Source organism: Lissotriton helveticus, chromosome 6 (assembly GCF_964261635.1).
Source record: "Lissotriton helveticus chromosome 6, aLisHel1.1, whole genome shotgun sequence".
Taxonomy (NCBI): domain Eukaryota; kingdom Metazoa; phylum Chordata; class Amphibia; order Caudata; family Salamandridae; genus Lissotriton; species Lissotriton helveticus.
This window is the reverse complement of record NC_136067.1, coordinates 461,592,580-461,606,351: the sequence shown is the minus strand read 5'-3', so window position 1 is coordinate 461,606,351 and position 13,772 is coordinate 461,592,580. Positions and strand designations below refer to the sequence as shown.

General features: G+C 41.7%; 1 protein-coding gene across 1 annotated transcript in view; it reads right to left on the bottom strand.

Annotated features, from left to right (window-relative positions):
* Window positions 1–13,772, bottom strand: part of MYOM2 (myomesin 2) — a 724,606-nt gene that overhangs the window by 289,466 nt on the left and 421,368 nt on the right. The window contains exon 17 of the mRNA XM_078647923.1: window positions 8,275–8,396. Within this exon, the coding sequence (XP_078504049.1) occupies window positions 8,275–8,396 (122 nt within the window). The remainder of the gene's footprint in view (window positions 1–8,274; window positions 8,397–13,772) is intronic.

The window sequence follows — 13,772 nt, the reverse complement described above, 5'->3', positions numbered from 1 at the left end:
CCTTGTCCAGCCATATACCCAGGCTCTTAATTGAGTCCTTGGATATGGGGGCAGGTCCAAGACAGGATGGCCATAAGGAATCAATGGTGGGGTGCAGGGTGTTCCCAAGGACCATCAGCTCAGTCTTGTCCCCGTTCATTTTGAGACAAGATGAGGTCATCCATGAAGTCACTGCTTCCAGGCAGTCCCTCATGTTGCATGGCCCTGTGTGAGTTTGGTTTAGAGCCACTACTAGCTGAGTGTCGTCGGCGTCGGAGACGATTTTTAGTTCAAACGGACGGACAATCTCAGCTAGGGGGCTCATGTAAACATTAAAAAGGGTAAGGCTCAAGAAAGAGCCCTGCGGAACACCCCAGCCCAGAGGTTTGCTAGGGGAGATAGTATCACCCTCGAAGACTTGGAATAACTAACAATAGGTTGGATTGGGGATTAAACACTAAAAGACATAGACTTGGAAATCACAAGATGAGTTCAGCCAGGGTCTGAGAACTGACTGACACAAAATGTACATTTTTACGGCACAATGTACATAGTTCAGGTCACGAAGAAGTTAAGGCGTGATGTATGACCCCTTTGAGCAGTTGCAAACGAGGTATCGCCCCATTCGCTACCGGTAAAAAGGATTGTGGTATGTAGAAATCCTATTTTGCAAGCCGGATCTATTACCCACTCCTCAAATAGGGTGTGCGAGTCGCTATTAGTTGGAAGCGTGCCAAGGACGTCCCTACCTAATAGCGAGTCGCACTGGTATGTATTTTGTTTCGCGGTGGCAAAACAATCGTAGGTACCACATACTTCAAGTAGGTGGTAAGCCACTCGCAAACAGGAAGGGATCCCAAGGGGCCTCCTTCCTTTTTGTGAATGGATGCAAAAATATTTTTTAAGAGCAGGCAGTGGTTCCATGAACCACTGCCTCATCTTAAAGAAATTAAACAGAAACGTCTCATTTTTCTTTTTTAAATGCATTCCATTTTCCTTTAAGGAAAACGGGCTGCATTTTTTTTTAAACTGCTCTATTGGAAAAGCAGTCACAGACATGGAGGTCTGCTGACCCTAACATGCCAAAATCTCTGTGAGTGTTGGCCATTCTCAATGTGTAGCACATTTTGAGTTGCAAAACATCACAATTTGCCACTCGCAAAATGGAAGGGTCGTACATCTGGCCCTCAGTGTTGTGTGCACACTGGGGATTTTTCCCTGCAACTGTGACTGATGTACTAATCAGCAGAAGCACACAACCGTGTTCGAAGGAACCACAAGGACCACAAAGACCCTGCCTCTATAACACACATATGAGAGGATTTCTTGTGGCTCCCAGAGAATGGAAGTGAATGCATGGATTGAGGCCTGTGAAGACAGCATGCCAATATTCACATTCACAGAATACTGACGTTTCTTTTTTAAAGCAGTCCATCGTCCTATGTAGTGAGGAGTTATTTAAATCATTCAACCACTCCGGATCACTCGGTAGTACAAAATAGCATTTGATGGCTGATGGCTGAAGCCAGATTATAATGGGTTGTAGAATTTGGTTATGCAGTCCCACATTTCTAATAATTGTTTTCCAGAGTTTAATAAGCACCTAACAGACTTAAAACTACCTGGCTGTGTGCACTCTAAATATCAAACTCACATATCGGTGGGACAGAATAGCACGGAAACAAAAATATATTGACAGGTAAGTAAATCTAGATTTTCTATGCCTATCTTCACATTTATGTGCCTGTGTGGGACATATATCTTCAAGGTTCTTATATGTGGCACTAAGAATAGTAGGTCTGTACACCTCTATATGCACTTACCTTTCCAGTATCACCCGTCTGTGCAGTGAGAGGGGACAGGTCACGGATTACCGAACGCTTTCAGATTGCCAATCGTACTGTGATTAAGGCACAGCTCAGACGGGTGATACTTACCTCACCACACACGACATAGAGCTAATCGATTGGAGGAACTTTCCCATTAAGGCCGATATGGACCAGCTACAGGCCACCCACCACGCACAAACGTAGGGTGACCCACCCACCTTATCCCAGGTTGCCACTCTCTTTCCCAGTCCTGATGAAGATCTGCACGGCCGAGGCCCGCAAAATTCCTTGAGCCCGAAGACGGATCGAAACGTCGACACCCTCATTTTAGGCCTAGACTTTCTTTTTGTGACCCTCATCGTGCTATTTTGGAAATTGTATCCATGTATTTGTGTAAAACATTGATTCGTATTTTATCATGTATGGAGCGAGGTTGGATATGACGGTGACTGTTAACCGTACATATTGTTAAAACGAATATGAATTTCTTTTCTTCTATGTCACTGAATTTCCTTCTCCTTTTTTCACTGCCTGACACTGAGCACTCCTCCTTTGCGCACGTTCCCCCTGGAGCAACCTTTCCCATTTCCTTGAAAAACCTGAATAATACTTAACTATTTGCCTTAAACTGAACATATTAAATTAATTGGTGAATACTAAAATTGTTTGGTATGTTGCTGTTCTTTCACATTAATTGTTTAAATTATTGACTTAGGCGTAAGGAGTCCAACTCTGCACACTAACTCCTTTAGACTTTGATCAATTGTAGTAATGTTCTTTGATTCCTAGCTTCTTCTGAATTAGGTTCTAGTACTCCTCCATATCAGGCACGTTATCCGGAGGAGCAGGGAGGTGGACCGCACAGCGTGAATTTACCGTGAGTACACTCTACCCTGGGAATTAAGGAGGGGAGGGACCTTTTTCCATGCTTTTGGCCTCCCCACATACTTACCTATGTGCCCCCAAACTTTGTTATTTGCAGATGTTGGTGATTACTTCGTGACCACATATTCTCGCCACCAATACCACAGGAATTCTATAACCCATACAACCCTCGTAGTCTGTTTCCTAGGGGCTATAGGGAGTTCTTTATTTTTTTCACCACATATCTTCTTTCATTCTTTCTATCTGCAGACATATAGACACCCTGAACGTGTGGGCAATTTTATTCTTGGTGGGCCAATCCCGGCAAAACAGACCACAAAGATTATAGTATTTTACACAGACTTATACTCCTTTAGACAACTAAGCCAATCGGCCTGCATTTTTAAGTAGCTTATCCTTTTCTCTTTCAGTACTGCCTGTCATGCTGCGATTAAACCTTCTATCACTGATACATTTATTGCACTTCTCTCAGGACTGATTGGAGCCAGAATACCCCTGCTTCGAATATAAAGTGTACCATTATTATGTATGTACCACTATTCTTGCGAACTATTAAGGGCTATCTACTGATAGGAACCTATACAGACATGTAATGCCTCCACTATTATGTTTGCAGGAACTCTAGATAGTATATAATATCACCCGTGGTATGATCCTTTCACGTGACACCCCCCAATTATACCCAGAGTCTTGACCTGCCTTGCGGATAGGAACAGTATGTACATTTTGGTTTCTTCTTCGTTTTTTTTTTATCCTAGATTGACGTCTTATCGTCTTCTTCGATTTCCGCTCTGGTATTATGTTACTACACATTTCACACTTTTAGGCTTCACTGTTACTGTTACCCTCTATACTCTAGGTGATGGCCCTTGTATTGCACAATTTTCGGATATTGATAGTGATCTTGCTCCACACTAATAACTTATTTTAATTATTAGAAATATATGAATATTCATTGTGTGTTTGCCCCCACAGACTCTTTACTTTCATTGTTTAGAGCCCTGCTGAAATGTAATATTGGATAAAGTACCATAATTACAGAGGGCCTTTCTGACCGCTATTGAATAATGATGAATCCTGCACCCTGATGAAGGATTTTTAAGTACACGGTACTTCCGAAATGCGCGTCAGCACTACTTCCCCCCTGTTTTGTAATTCTTAGTTCCCAATTTTTTTTTCTTTACAGAATGTATGTATTGTTATTTATATGTTTAATGTAGTTACGTATTTTATTGTATTGTCTTTTTGCATGATTTCTATGTTTGTCACCTTGGAAACATGTACAACTATTGAACGTCTTTTCAGTATAAATTGAGGGCTCTTCTTCTATGTATACACACTATATGTATGAATGTGTCTTTTAGAATTACCTTGGATAAAACAAATGAAAAACAAAAAAGATATGTATATGTTTGATAATAAATGATTGAAAATCAAAAGTGTTGGGGGACATATATTTGGCTGCATATATCACCTATTTCTTTAAATCATAAGTGGGGGATACTGTTCATGTTTACTATTGTGTTTTTTCCTGGCTAGCATCTTCTATGAATCTGTTTTCAGGGACCCTCTTCTGTTGCTTCGTCATTCCTGAACACAAGCCTCACATCTTTTCCTTTCATTTCAGTTACACAATACTGTACTGATTGAGATCCCATCACTCTGTCAATCAGATTTGAACCCAGTTCATCATTTCATATCCTGCATCTCCCACTTGATCTGAGAAATTGCAGCTAGGCATTGGATACGTCACTCAATCCCTGGCATGCCCAATGGTATTTTTGAAATGGATCATTGTAGGTGCATTCACTGTGCATCCGATGTGTGCACAGTCCTCTACATGTATCTTTTGAGTGAACAAAGTATGGATTTTCACAAGGGTTGGTTGTAGATAAATTAAGCTTATGGCCACTGCAGAGTAGTGTAGTGTCACAGAACCAGTCGACAATAGCTACTAGTTCACTTCAGGCAAGGGTGATGGGCGGAGCTGCGCTTCTACCTACATCAGAAGCTAGTTGGGGTATCATGAGAACTGGATCACACTGGTCAGCAATAATTGGGGAGAGGAGTTGACCTAACGGCTAGGGAGGTTGACCTTGAATCTGTAGACTTGGGTTTGAGTCTCGGCACTGACGCTGAACATCCTTTGATTCTGGGCAAATCACTTAGGGGCACATTAGGATGGTGGGCGGACCCGATGCAAAAAGGGACCACCCACCATAAGGGCGGGGGTCCCGTGGGGGACATTAGGATACGCCCACCACAGTGGCAGGCGCATCCCGGATGTTTAGCATTGAAGCGAGTGGTGCTGGAAGCACCGCCCGCCGCAATGCTAAAAATGCACATCATGCAGTTCAATGCCCAACGTGACAGGCACCGTGCGGTGCCTGCCACGTTGTATAATGAAATGCAGGTGGGTACCATAGGTACCCCCCATGTGCACCCCCACCTCCTCTGAATCCCTGGGGGCCCGTAATGGGCCTGCAAGTAATTTCCTCCTGCCTTTCCGTGGCGGCAACGTGTCCCCACCATTATGCTAATATGGATGGCGGTGTCTCCCAGACACCGCCACCATCAGCCCGGTCAAGTCTTTGACCGGGCAGAAAACCTGCGGACGGTCTTTCCGTCCGCCGGGCTCCCCCCACCATGGTAATGTGGCAGGGGAGAATTCAGTGCGGGCGGAGATTTTCTGCGGGCGGATCGCCACCACCATACAGAAGGTGGCGATCCACCCGCAATCATAATGGACCCCTTAATTTCCCCGTGCCTAACAAAAAAAATTAATGTGTACTCATGTAATGCAACTGGTGCTAAGTAAAGCGCTCTGATACCCAATTCGGGTCACGTTTGCGCTATATAAAACTCTGTAAAATAAAAAAATTAAAATAAACCTTGATTTATATGAGTGGATAAAGCAAGTTGACATAAGATTCATTCCAAAGATGCAAATAATTGTGATCTTCTAGAGCATGATGATGGACGAGTGGGTGACAAAGCACAGAATGACACCCTTTTGGCACCACCAGTAGAGCTAGAAGTATGTTGACACAGTAATTCTCGACATGTGAAAGTATCAATATGGAGGCCAGTCATAAAGGCCCAAGGATGTTGGAAGAGGTATAATGCAAGTTTTGGGACCTGATAGAACGTGACAGTTATGTGAGAAGTCTTGGAATATTGATGAAACTCTGAGCTGGTGTCTGGCCTATGAAGCTACAGCATCATTGGAAAGAGTGGTGAGAAGAGCTAGCATCTACAGAATCTCATATCTGAATTTTCTGTGATTCGAGGTGTTATCCGTAATTGAAGCAGGAGTGCATCTGTGAGGTTAGAGTTTACAGGGTCTAGGCAAGTAGTGCAGCAAATTAACTGGAGTTAGGCTGGCAGAATGGAAGATGAGCTCTAGATTATCTCTGGGTTCAATGACGGTTTCTCCGCTATGGCGGAGAAGCTTGGCCCCACTGCTTTTAAGCGTTGCGAAGAAGAAGCATAAAATGAAAATAACTGTAAGTTATTATCATTTTATGCTTCGTGCTGCTTTACGGGTGGGCGGGTGGGCAGGGCTGGTCTGCTGTCGGTGCAGGGCAAGGAAGGAGTGGATTTCCAACTCCTAAGTCCGCAATAACTGTTTGGTTGGCCCTCTCGGGCCGCCCAAACCAGCCAGGTACACTCTCCCCGTTCTCCATGCAGGCTGCATTACAGCCTGCGTGGAGAACAAGCCCAGGCCCCCATTCCCTGATTGAGCGTCGAACCAGGATGCTCAAAACTAATCACAGTGCTCCATTGCAATGTTGTGAATTGGTCTGGGGAGCCTGGGTGCCTACCAATCACAACGCTACATTGCTGTGTTGTGATTGGTCAGTTAGGCCTGGCTGTGCTTCCGTCCGAGACAGAGAAGAGCAGGAACGGAGACACAGGACCTGGTGCAAAGGTACATTTTTTTTATGTTTTGAAAAAAAAATATGCGCAACACCTTCAACACGACCCCCTGCGTGACTCACCCACATGCCACCCGTGAGCCATACCGGCCACCACTGTCTGGGTTATTCGCTTTGTCATGAAACCAGGATATACTTGCCTGAATACTGGGGTTTTTGTAGCATTTGATATGAGTGTACCATCACTGCCACTCTGAGCTGACGGTGACAACAGATGGAGTGGTTCAGGGGTCACAGAAGGTTGTTGGTCACTGGATAGTAATGGCACTTTAGTCAGCCTCACTACTAACAGTCATCTAACTCCTGCAGGCAGAGGATGGGTTGGGATGAGGTTCAGGCACATAAAGGAGAGGGAAAAGAATTTGCAAACCACAAGAATACTGAAAAGTCAATTATCCACCAAGAGCAATGCTTAAAAAAGCTGTTAATGACACAATATGAAACAAAATGGGAGGAGAATTAACCACAGGTGCTCTTGACAGAGTAAACAGTCCCTACAATTGAAGAATGGCCATTATAAATAAGTGGAGGTCTGAAGAGAATGTCACCTACACTAGATATAGATGTGACATAGAACACAAGTACAGCACAATGCAAAGGTGAAAGACGGAGCTGTCCATATAAAAAGGGATTGTAATGATTTTGCCAAACAGTAAAGTTACAGAAAGAGAGGGATGTGGGGATTAACCATGCAAGGGATAATTGAGGTGGTAAGATTCATATTGTGGTATGAAGGTAAGAAATGCATACCATGAATTGTGTCAGCTCCTCTGTACTAGGGGTACAAAGTACACACAATACCATCAACCAATAGCTCATCGAATATCTGGAACTAAACCGATGACTTACTGCCTCCAATCAGCAATCCGTGCCAACCACATCACTAAAACCGAGCTGATTGCTGCCACAGATGACATGAGATTTCTGCCAACCGCTGTGCAGCGGAGTTTTTCACACATATGGCTCGCAAACAATAAATTGGTGAGCAAGAATTTGTGTCTCCTAGCGTGATTTACAGGCACTAGAATGGCACCCTGTGAGATGTTCTCAACATGAGGGGTCACAACTGTGCAAGTTCAGAAAGCTGACGCTTAAGTAGAAAATCCACTTGAGCAGCAGCAAAGAAGCAGCACCCTCAGGCACCCCCTGTGATGCAGTTTGCACTGATTTTGAAGCACAGTATAATCTCCCAGCACTAACAATCAGCCAGAGGAGCACAACATACTGACTTCTGCCCCCTTTATGTAATTCTGTGGGATTCCACAGAGTAAGACTCCATGAGTTCCGCCCACTTCTACTGATAGTTTCTGCTTCGGCTGAAATGAAATTAAGACAAAATTGTAATGGGGATCATAGTCTGATCAAATTGTCCACAAGCAATGTTTAGGTATGTTTGTTTAAGCATAATCAAACAAATGTGATGACCTTAAAATGTCCCATCTTAGTTCACAGTGTAGAAACAAAGCAAATAAATGCACATAAAGGTTAGACAAAAATTCCACTTTGGACTAATATACCCATAGGAATGAACCCACCTTTCATATTTTATATTGAATTTAACATGTGGTCCATTTCTGGTGTGTCATTGTTTACTTTATTAATTACAATTTTCCAAAAACGAAAAATTATTGGGAGATACTTACTCAATGCTGCATGCACTGATATAGCTTCAGATTCTTGAGAATTTTCACTGACCCCCACTGCATTAACAGCCTTCACACGGAAAATATATTTCTCTCCAGTTGTTAAACCATGAACAACAAACCTGAAAAATGAAGTAGATCCATCCTTTTAGGCAAAACTGAACAGCTCTAAAGAATTTACATGAGAATAAAGGGGACACATTTAAGGTTTGATGGCCTGTATGCAAACTTCTATTTTGGAGGTAAGAGCATGTCAGTGATGCCACTGGTGGCTCTGTCACCAAATATAGAGTTGCCTGCCATTCTGGATAATATATATTGCCCAAATGACTCCGGCATACACAAGACAACAGGTCTCCCATGTCATGTTGGCATAGTTGTTGCAGGTGTCAGTTATGTTAAACTTCAAATAGACCCCTAATGTGAAATCCTGTTTCAAGGAATAACCTAACAAATGTCCTGCATGGGCAGAGAGTATTCTTACAACCAGTGGGAAAATTGTGCCTTAATGGCTCCAGACTAAAAATCGAGTGCATGCAGCCCTTTGTGTGGAGATAGGACAGGTCTCTGTCCTGCCATTGCAGAGCCTGTATGTGCAATTGTAACCTGCCATGAAGACCTGGCAAATAAACCTTTTGCCTGGCCACAACCGTTCCATTATAATACGGATGTATGACGTTACAACGCATACTTTTACCACGCCTACCATTACCACGCATTTTTTACAACGCAGGATCCATTACAACGCATACCATTACCACGCATGTATTTACAACGCATATACCTTTACAACGCATACAATTACAACGTAAGTATTGGTAAGTATATAATATTTTTTAATATTTAATTTAATTAAAATTAATATAATGTAATTTAATTTAATTTAATTTAATTTAATTAATTTAATTTAATTTAATTTAATTTAATTTAATTTAATTTAATTTAATTTAATTATTTTAATTTAATTTAATCAATTTAATTTAATGTAATTTAAATTTAATTATATTTAATTTTTACCCTGTACCCTTTTACCCAAAAACCCATAACTGACCCTGAACCCAAAAAATACCCCTTTACCCAAAAACCCAAAACTGACCCTGAACCCTAAAAATACCCCTTTACCCAAAAACTCAAAACTGACCCTAAACCCTAAAAATACCCCTTTACCCAAAAACCCAAAACTGACCCTGAACCCTAAAAATACCCCTTTACCCAAAAACCCAAAACTGACCCTGAACCCTAAAAATACCCCTTTACCCAAAAACTGAAAACTGACCCTGAACCCTAAAAATACCCCTTTACCCCAAAACTGAAAACTGACCCTGAACCCTAAAAATACCCCTTTACCCAAAAATTGAAAACTGACCCTGAACCCTAAAAATACCCCTTTACCCAAAAACTGAAAACTGACCCTGAACCCTAAAAATACCCTTTACCCAAAAACTGAAAACTGACCCTGAACCCTAAAAATACCCCTTTACCCAAAAACGCAAACTTATAATATTTTTAATAAAATAATATACTTACCAATACTTACGTTGTAATGGTATGCGTTGTAAAGGTACCTGCGTTGTAAATTCATGCGTGGTAATGGTATGCGTTGTAATGGATCCTGCGTTGTAAAAAATGCGTGGTAATGGTAGGTCGTTGTAAAAGTTGCGTTGTAAAGGTTGTATACCTTATAATACATATATGTCACCCTAAGGTAGGCCCTAGACAACCCCATGGCAGGATGCAGTGTATTTGAAAAGTTGGACATGTACTATTAAATTTTACATGTCATGGTAATGAAAAACTCTTACATATGTTTTCACTACTGCTAGGCCTAGCTCTCTTACTATTTTCAAGGACTGAGGCAGCGATGCGGGTTTAGGCATCAGTTTGGTCCATGCAGCTGCAATGCTGTAATTGTTCTGTTCAGGGATGTGCCATCCAGCAGAGAAGATGCATTGGTTTTGCTGGATTCACCTTCCAAGGATCCAGGACTGGGTTGGAACCACTTGGAAAGATAGACTCATAGATGACAGGGTCCAAGTGCAGGTGCAAAGTTGATGGAAGCCTGTTATGTCGCTGAGGTTTCAGTTCAGGACGCCAGCCAACTAGCCCTTGGGGTCAGTCCAGGCTCGGGGTTCAAGAGAGACATGACCAGTCCTTCTGACTCAGGCAGAGGGCAGCAGGCCACACAGCAAGGCAGCGGTTCCTTCAGAGCAGCAGTCCAGCAAAGTGGCAGTCCTTTCCGCAGCACAGCAGTGTCCTACTTCCTGGCAGTGTCTCAACAGGTCCAGAAGTGAGCTGAAGAGCTGGGGTCTGAGATCTGAAATTTATACCAGGCCCTCCTTTGAAGTGGGAGAAGCTTCTAGATGTTTCTCTTTGAAGTGCATAAGTTTCCTGCTTACCCTGCCCAGGATTCGGACTAACTACTGGGGGTTGTTCACCCCTTTGTGTGGAGGCAGGACACAGCCTATTCAAGAGTATACCCGCCTTCCCATCCTGCCTGTGATGACAAATCCAGGCACACAAAAACTCTCCATTGTGTGTGGCTCTCTAGGAGAAATACACTAAGCCCAACTGCCAACTACACACAGTCATGTGACCCCATGACAGGCTGAAGGCACTAAATGGCTAAGGCAGGGAAATGCCAATTGGCATTATTAAAATTATAAATTACATTTCAACTTTACTATAAGAGGTTTTTTTTTCATTACAGATCTAAATACATAAAACATGAACTGGGTACCTATTTACAATTGGAATTTACAGCATATTAAATTTAATAAGGTTACTCCAATATTATCCTATTAGAGAAGCAGCGATTTAAGATATTTTCACTACCAGGACATGTAAAACTTAGAATCAGATTTCCTACTTGTTCAATACATTGCAGCCTGCCCTGGGGCGGTTTAGTGCCTACCCTCTGGGTTACGTACATGTATTAAAAAGGAAGGTTTGAGCCTGGCAAATGTTTATTTTGCCAGGTCGACATGGCAGTTAAAAACTACGCACACAGGCTGCAATGGCTTGCCTGAGACATGTTTAAAGGGCGACTTAAGTGGGTGGAAAAATCAGTCTTGCAGGCTCACTAGTAGCCATTTAATTTACAGGCCCAGGGTAGATTGTGTACCACTTTACTACGGACTTATAAGTAAATTACATATGCTGGTTGGGGATAAGCCAATGTTGCCATGTATTAAGGAGTGAGCACTTGCACTTTATCACTAGTTAGCAGTTGTAAAGTGCACAGAGTCCTAGGGCCGGACAAGATCAGTAAAAGATGGAGAAGAAAGACAAAATGTTTGGGGGGAATACCACAGTAAAGCTGAAAGATCTAACTACCACTATATCGTAAGTAAAAATGCACTTTTTTTCTTTCTAATTTTTATGTTCACAGTAATTTACAAGGATACACAGTGTGTACTTCCATGCTCCTTGATTTCCTGCTGTCTTGTTTGAAGGCAATAAAGGGGCATTGTGTTTTTTTTTTTTGTTTTTAATTGTTTTACCCTAACAGTTTGTATGCTCATGCATTTCTATATTCAGAAAATCTATGATTTTTTATAAAACTCACAAATCTCACTTGGCATTTGCATCTTTATTGCAATCGGAGTAGCTGTATGGTACTTCACTTAATCTTAGTCTTTTTGGTTGAGCTAAGCCTTGACTGCTTAACCAAATCTACCCAGGGCTGTTTTATGAATGCAAACACTGTCCCACTTAGCGTCACTGGGCAAACTTAAGTCTTAACAACAGGAGTAGAGTGGGACAGTGCATGGTGTCACTAGTAAATGTGCTGTTCGCCGTGCAAATATAAACTCACATAGGCACCCGGAACAATGCATTAGTGGAAGATGGACTAGCTAGTTAAATATGCTGGAAGGGGTAGATATTCATAGTGATGTCTGTTGGATCTATGGAACCACCGTTTACCATTCAAAGGACACTGTATGGGCGCACTGACTGCTTACCACCAATTTGTGGAGCAAAATGTGTATATCAGTTATGACATTTATAGTCCCAATAGATCAAGGGTGAAAATGAAAGTCTGTACTCAAAGTTCAAAGTTTAAAAAGTACTTTATTCGGTTAAAAGGCAATAACCATAAAAGCAACAACATGAAATTTACAGTTTTACACAGGGAAAATTAAAAATGACAAGTCTATTTTATTTCTTTTCATTTAGACGTCACCAATTGTTTTCCGTAATTTAAAAACAAATTTGAAAAATCTTAAAAGTACAGCAACAATTAAAACCATGTCCATTCTCTGAAATTCTAAAAAGGCTGGACGGCATCTATTTAAATTCATTTCTCTAAGGAATGGTATTATGAGTTTCCTACGTGGCATAACATAAAATTTACAGAAAAATAAAATGTGGATGTCAGATTGGGGCGAGGAATCATCACACGGGCAAGTGGGTAAATTTCGCAACCCAAAGAACGCCACCATACAGTGCTACCGATATACATGTGGCATTATATATAGTCAGGAAGGACAAGAGTCTAAACAGTATATTTAGTCTGAAACGGGTCAGGAGAAATCGTCATAATTAGACATTGGAAGGGTTAAATATGACTGGAATTTGTTGCCAGTTAATAACAAGATGTGCGAGGTAACTGTCTTTTTGCTCATTTCCTCTCGCCTTCTCTTGTCTTCGAGGTTTTCCAAACATATTTTTTTCAACAGTTTCCTGGATTTGTTCTCCATGGTTCTCCTCGTAATATTGACGATAACCAATTTGAGTCAAAAAACATTTGACATAAACTAGCCAAACAAATCTACCCACATTTTCCATTTTTAATACGTCCTGCAACATAGCTCGATTCATGACACATTCATTAGTTGTCCATACCCTGTGCCACAAGAGAATGGGTTGTATTCTAATTGTGTCCGAAATGTAGGGTTGTCCCAGTTCAAAATGACAAATATATATCGAAACACATTGTGGTACTGCTAGGACATCCCTCAGAAATTTGTTTTCGGCTATTTGAATAGTTTCTACGTTCGAATACCCCCAAAGAACGGCACCATACAGTGCTACCGATATACATGTGGCATTATATATAGTCAGGATTTCTCTTATTGGTTTTTTACCCAGCTTTTTTATAAAAGTCTTTACGGCCATTATAGTTTTTTGGAACAAAAGAGTTCTGGCCTTAACTGCACTTGTCCAAACCCCGGATTCATGGAATAAAATACCCAAATAAGGGAAGGTAGTTGTATTTTCCAATGGTACGTTATTTATAAACATAGTTTTCATCTGCTTTCCAGATCTTGTGCCACAGTTCATCAAGAAAGTTTTGCTGCAGTTGATTTTTAAATCCAAACTCAGCATAAACCTCTCAAAAGATGATATCAATTTTTGTAGGGCCAAGGGAGTGCGTGCCATTAAAACTGCATCGTCCGCATACAAGAGTGCAGGGATAGGTCTCTTAACAACCCTCGGCATATCCCTACACTCCTGCAGTAGACGATTCTCAAGTCCGTTTATATAAAGCAGGAATA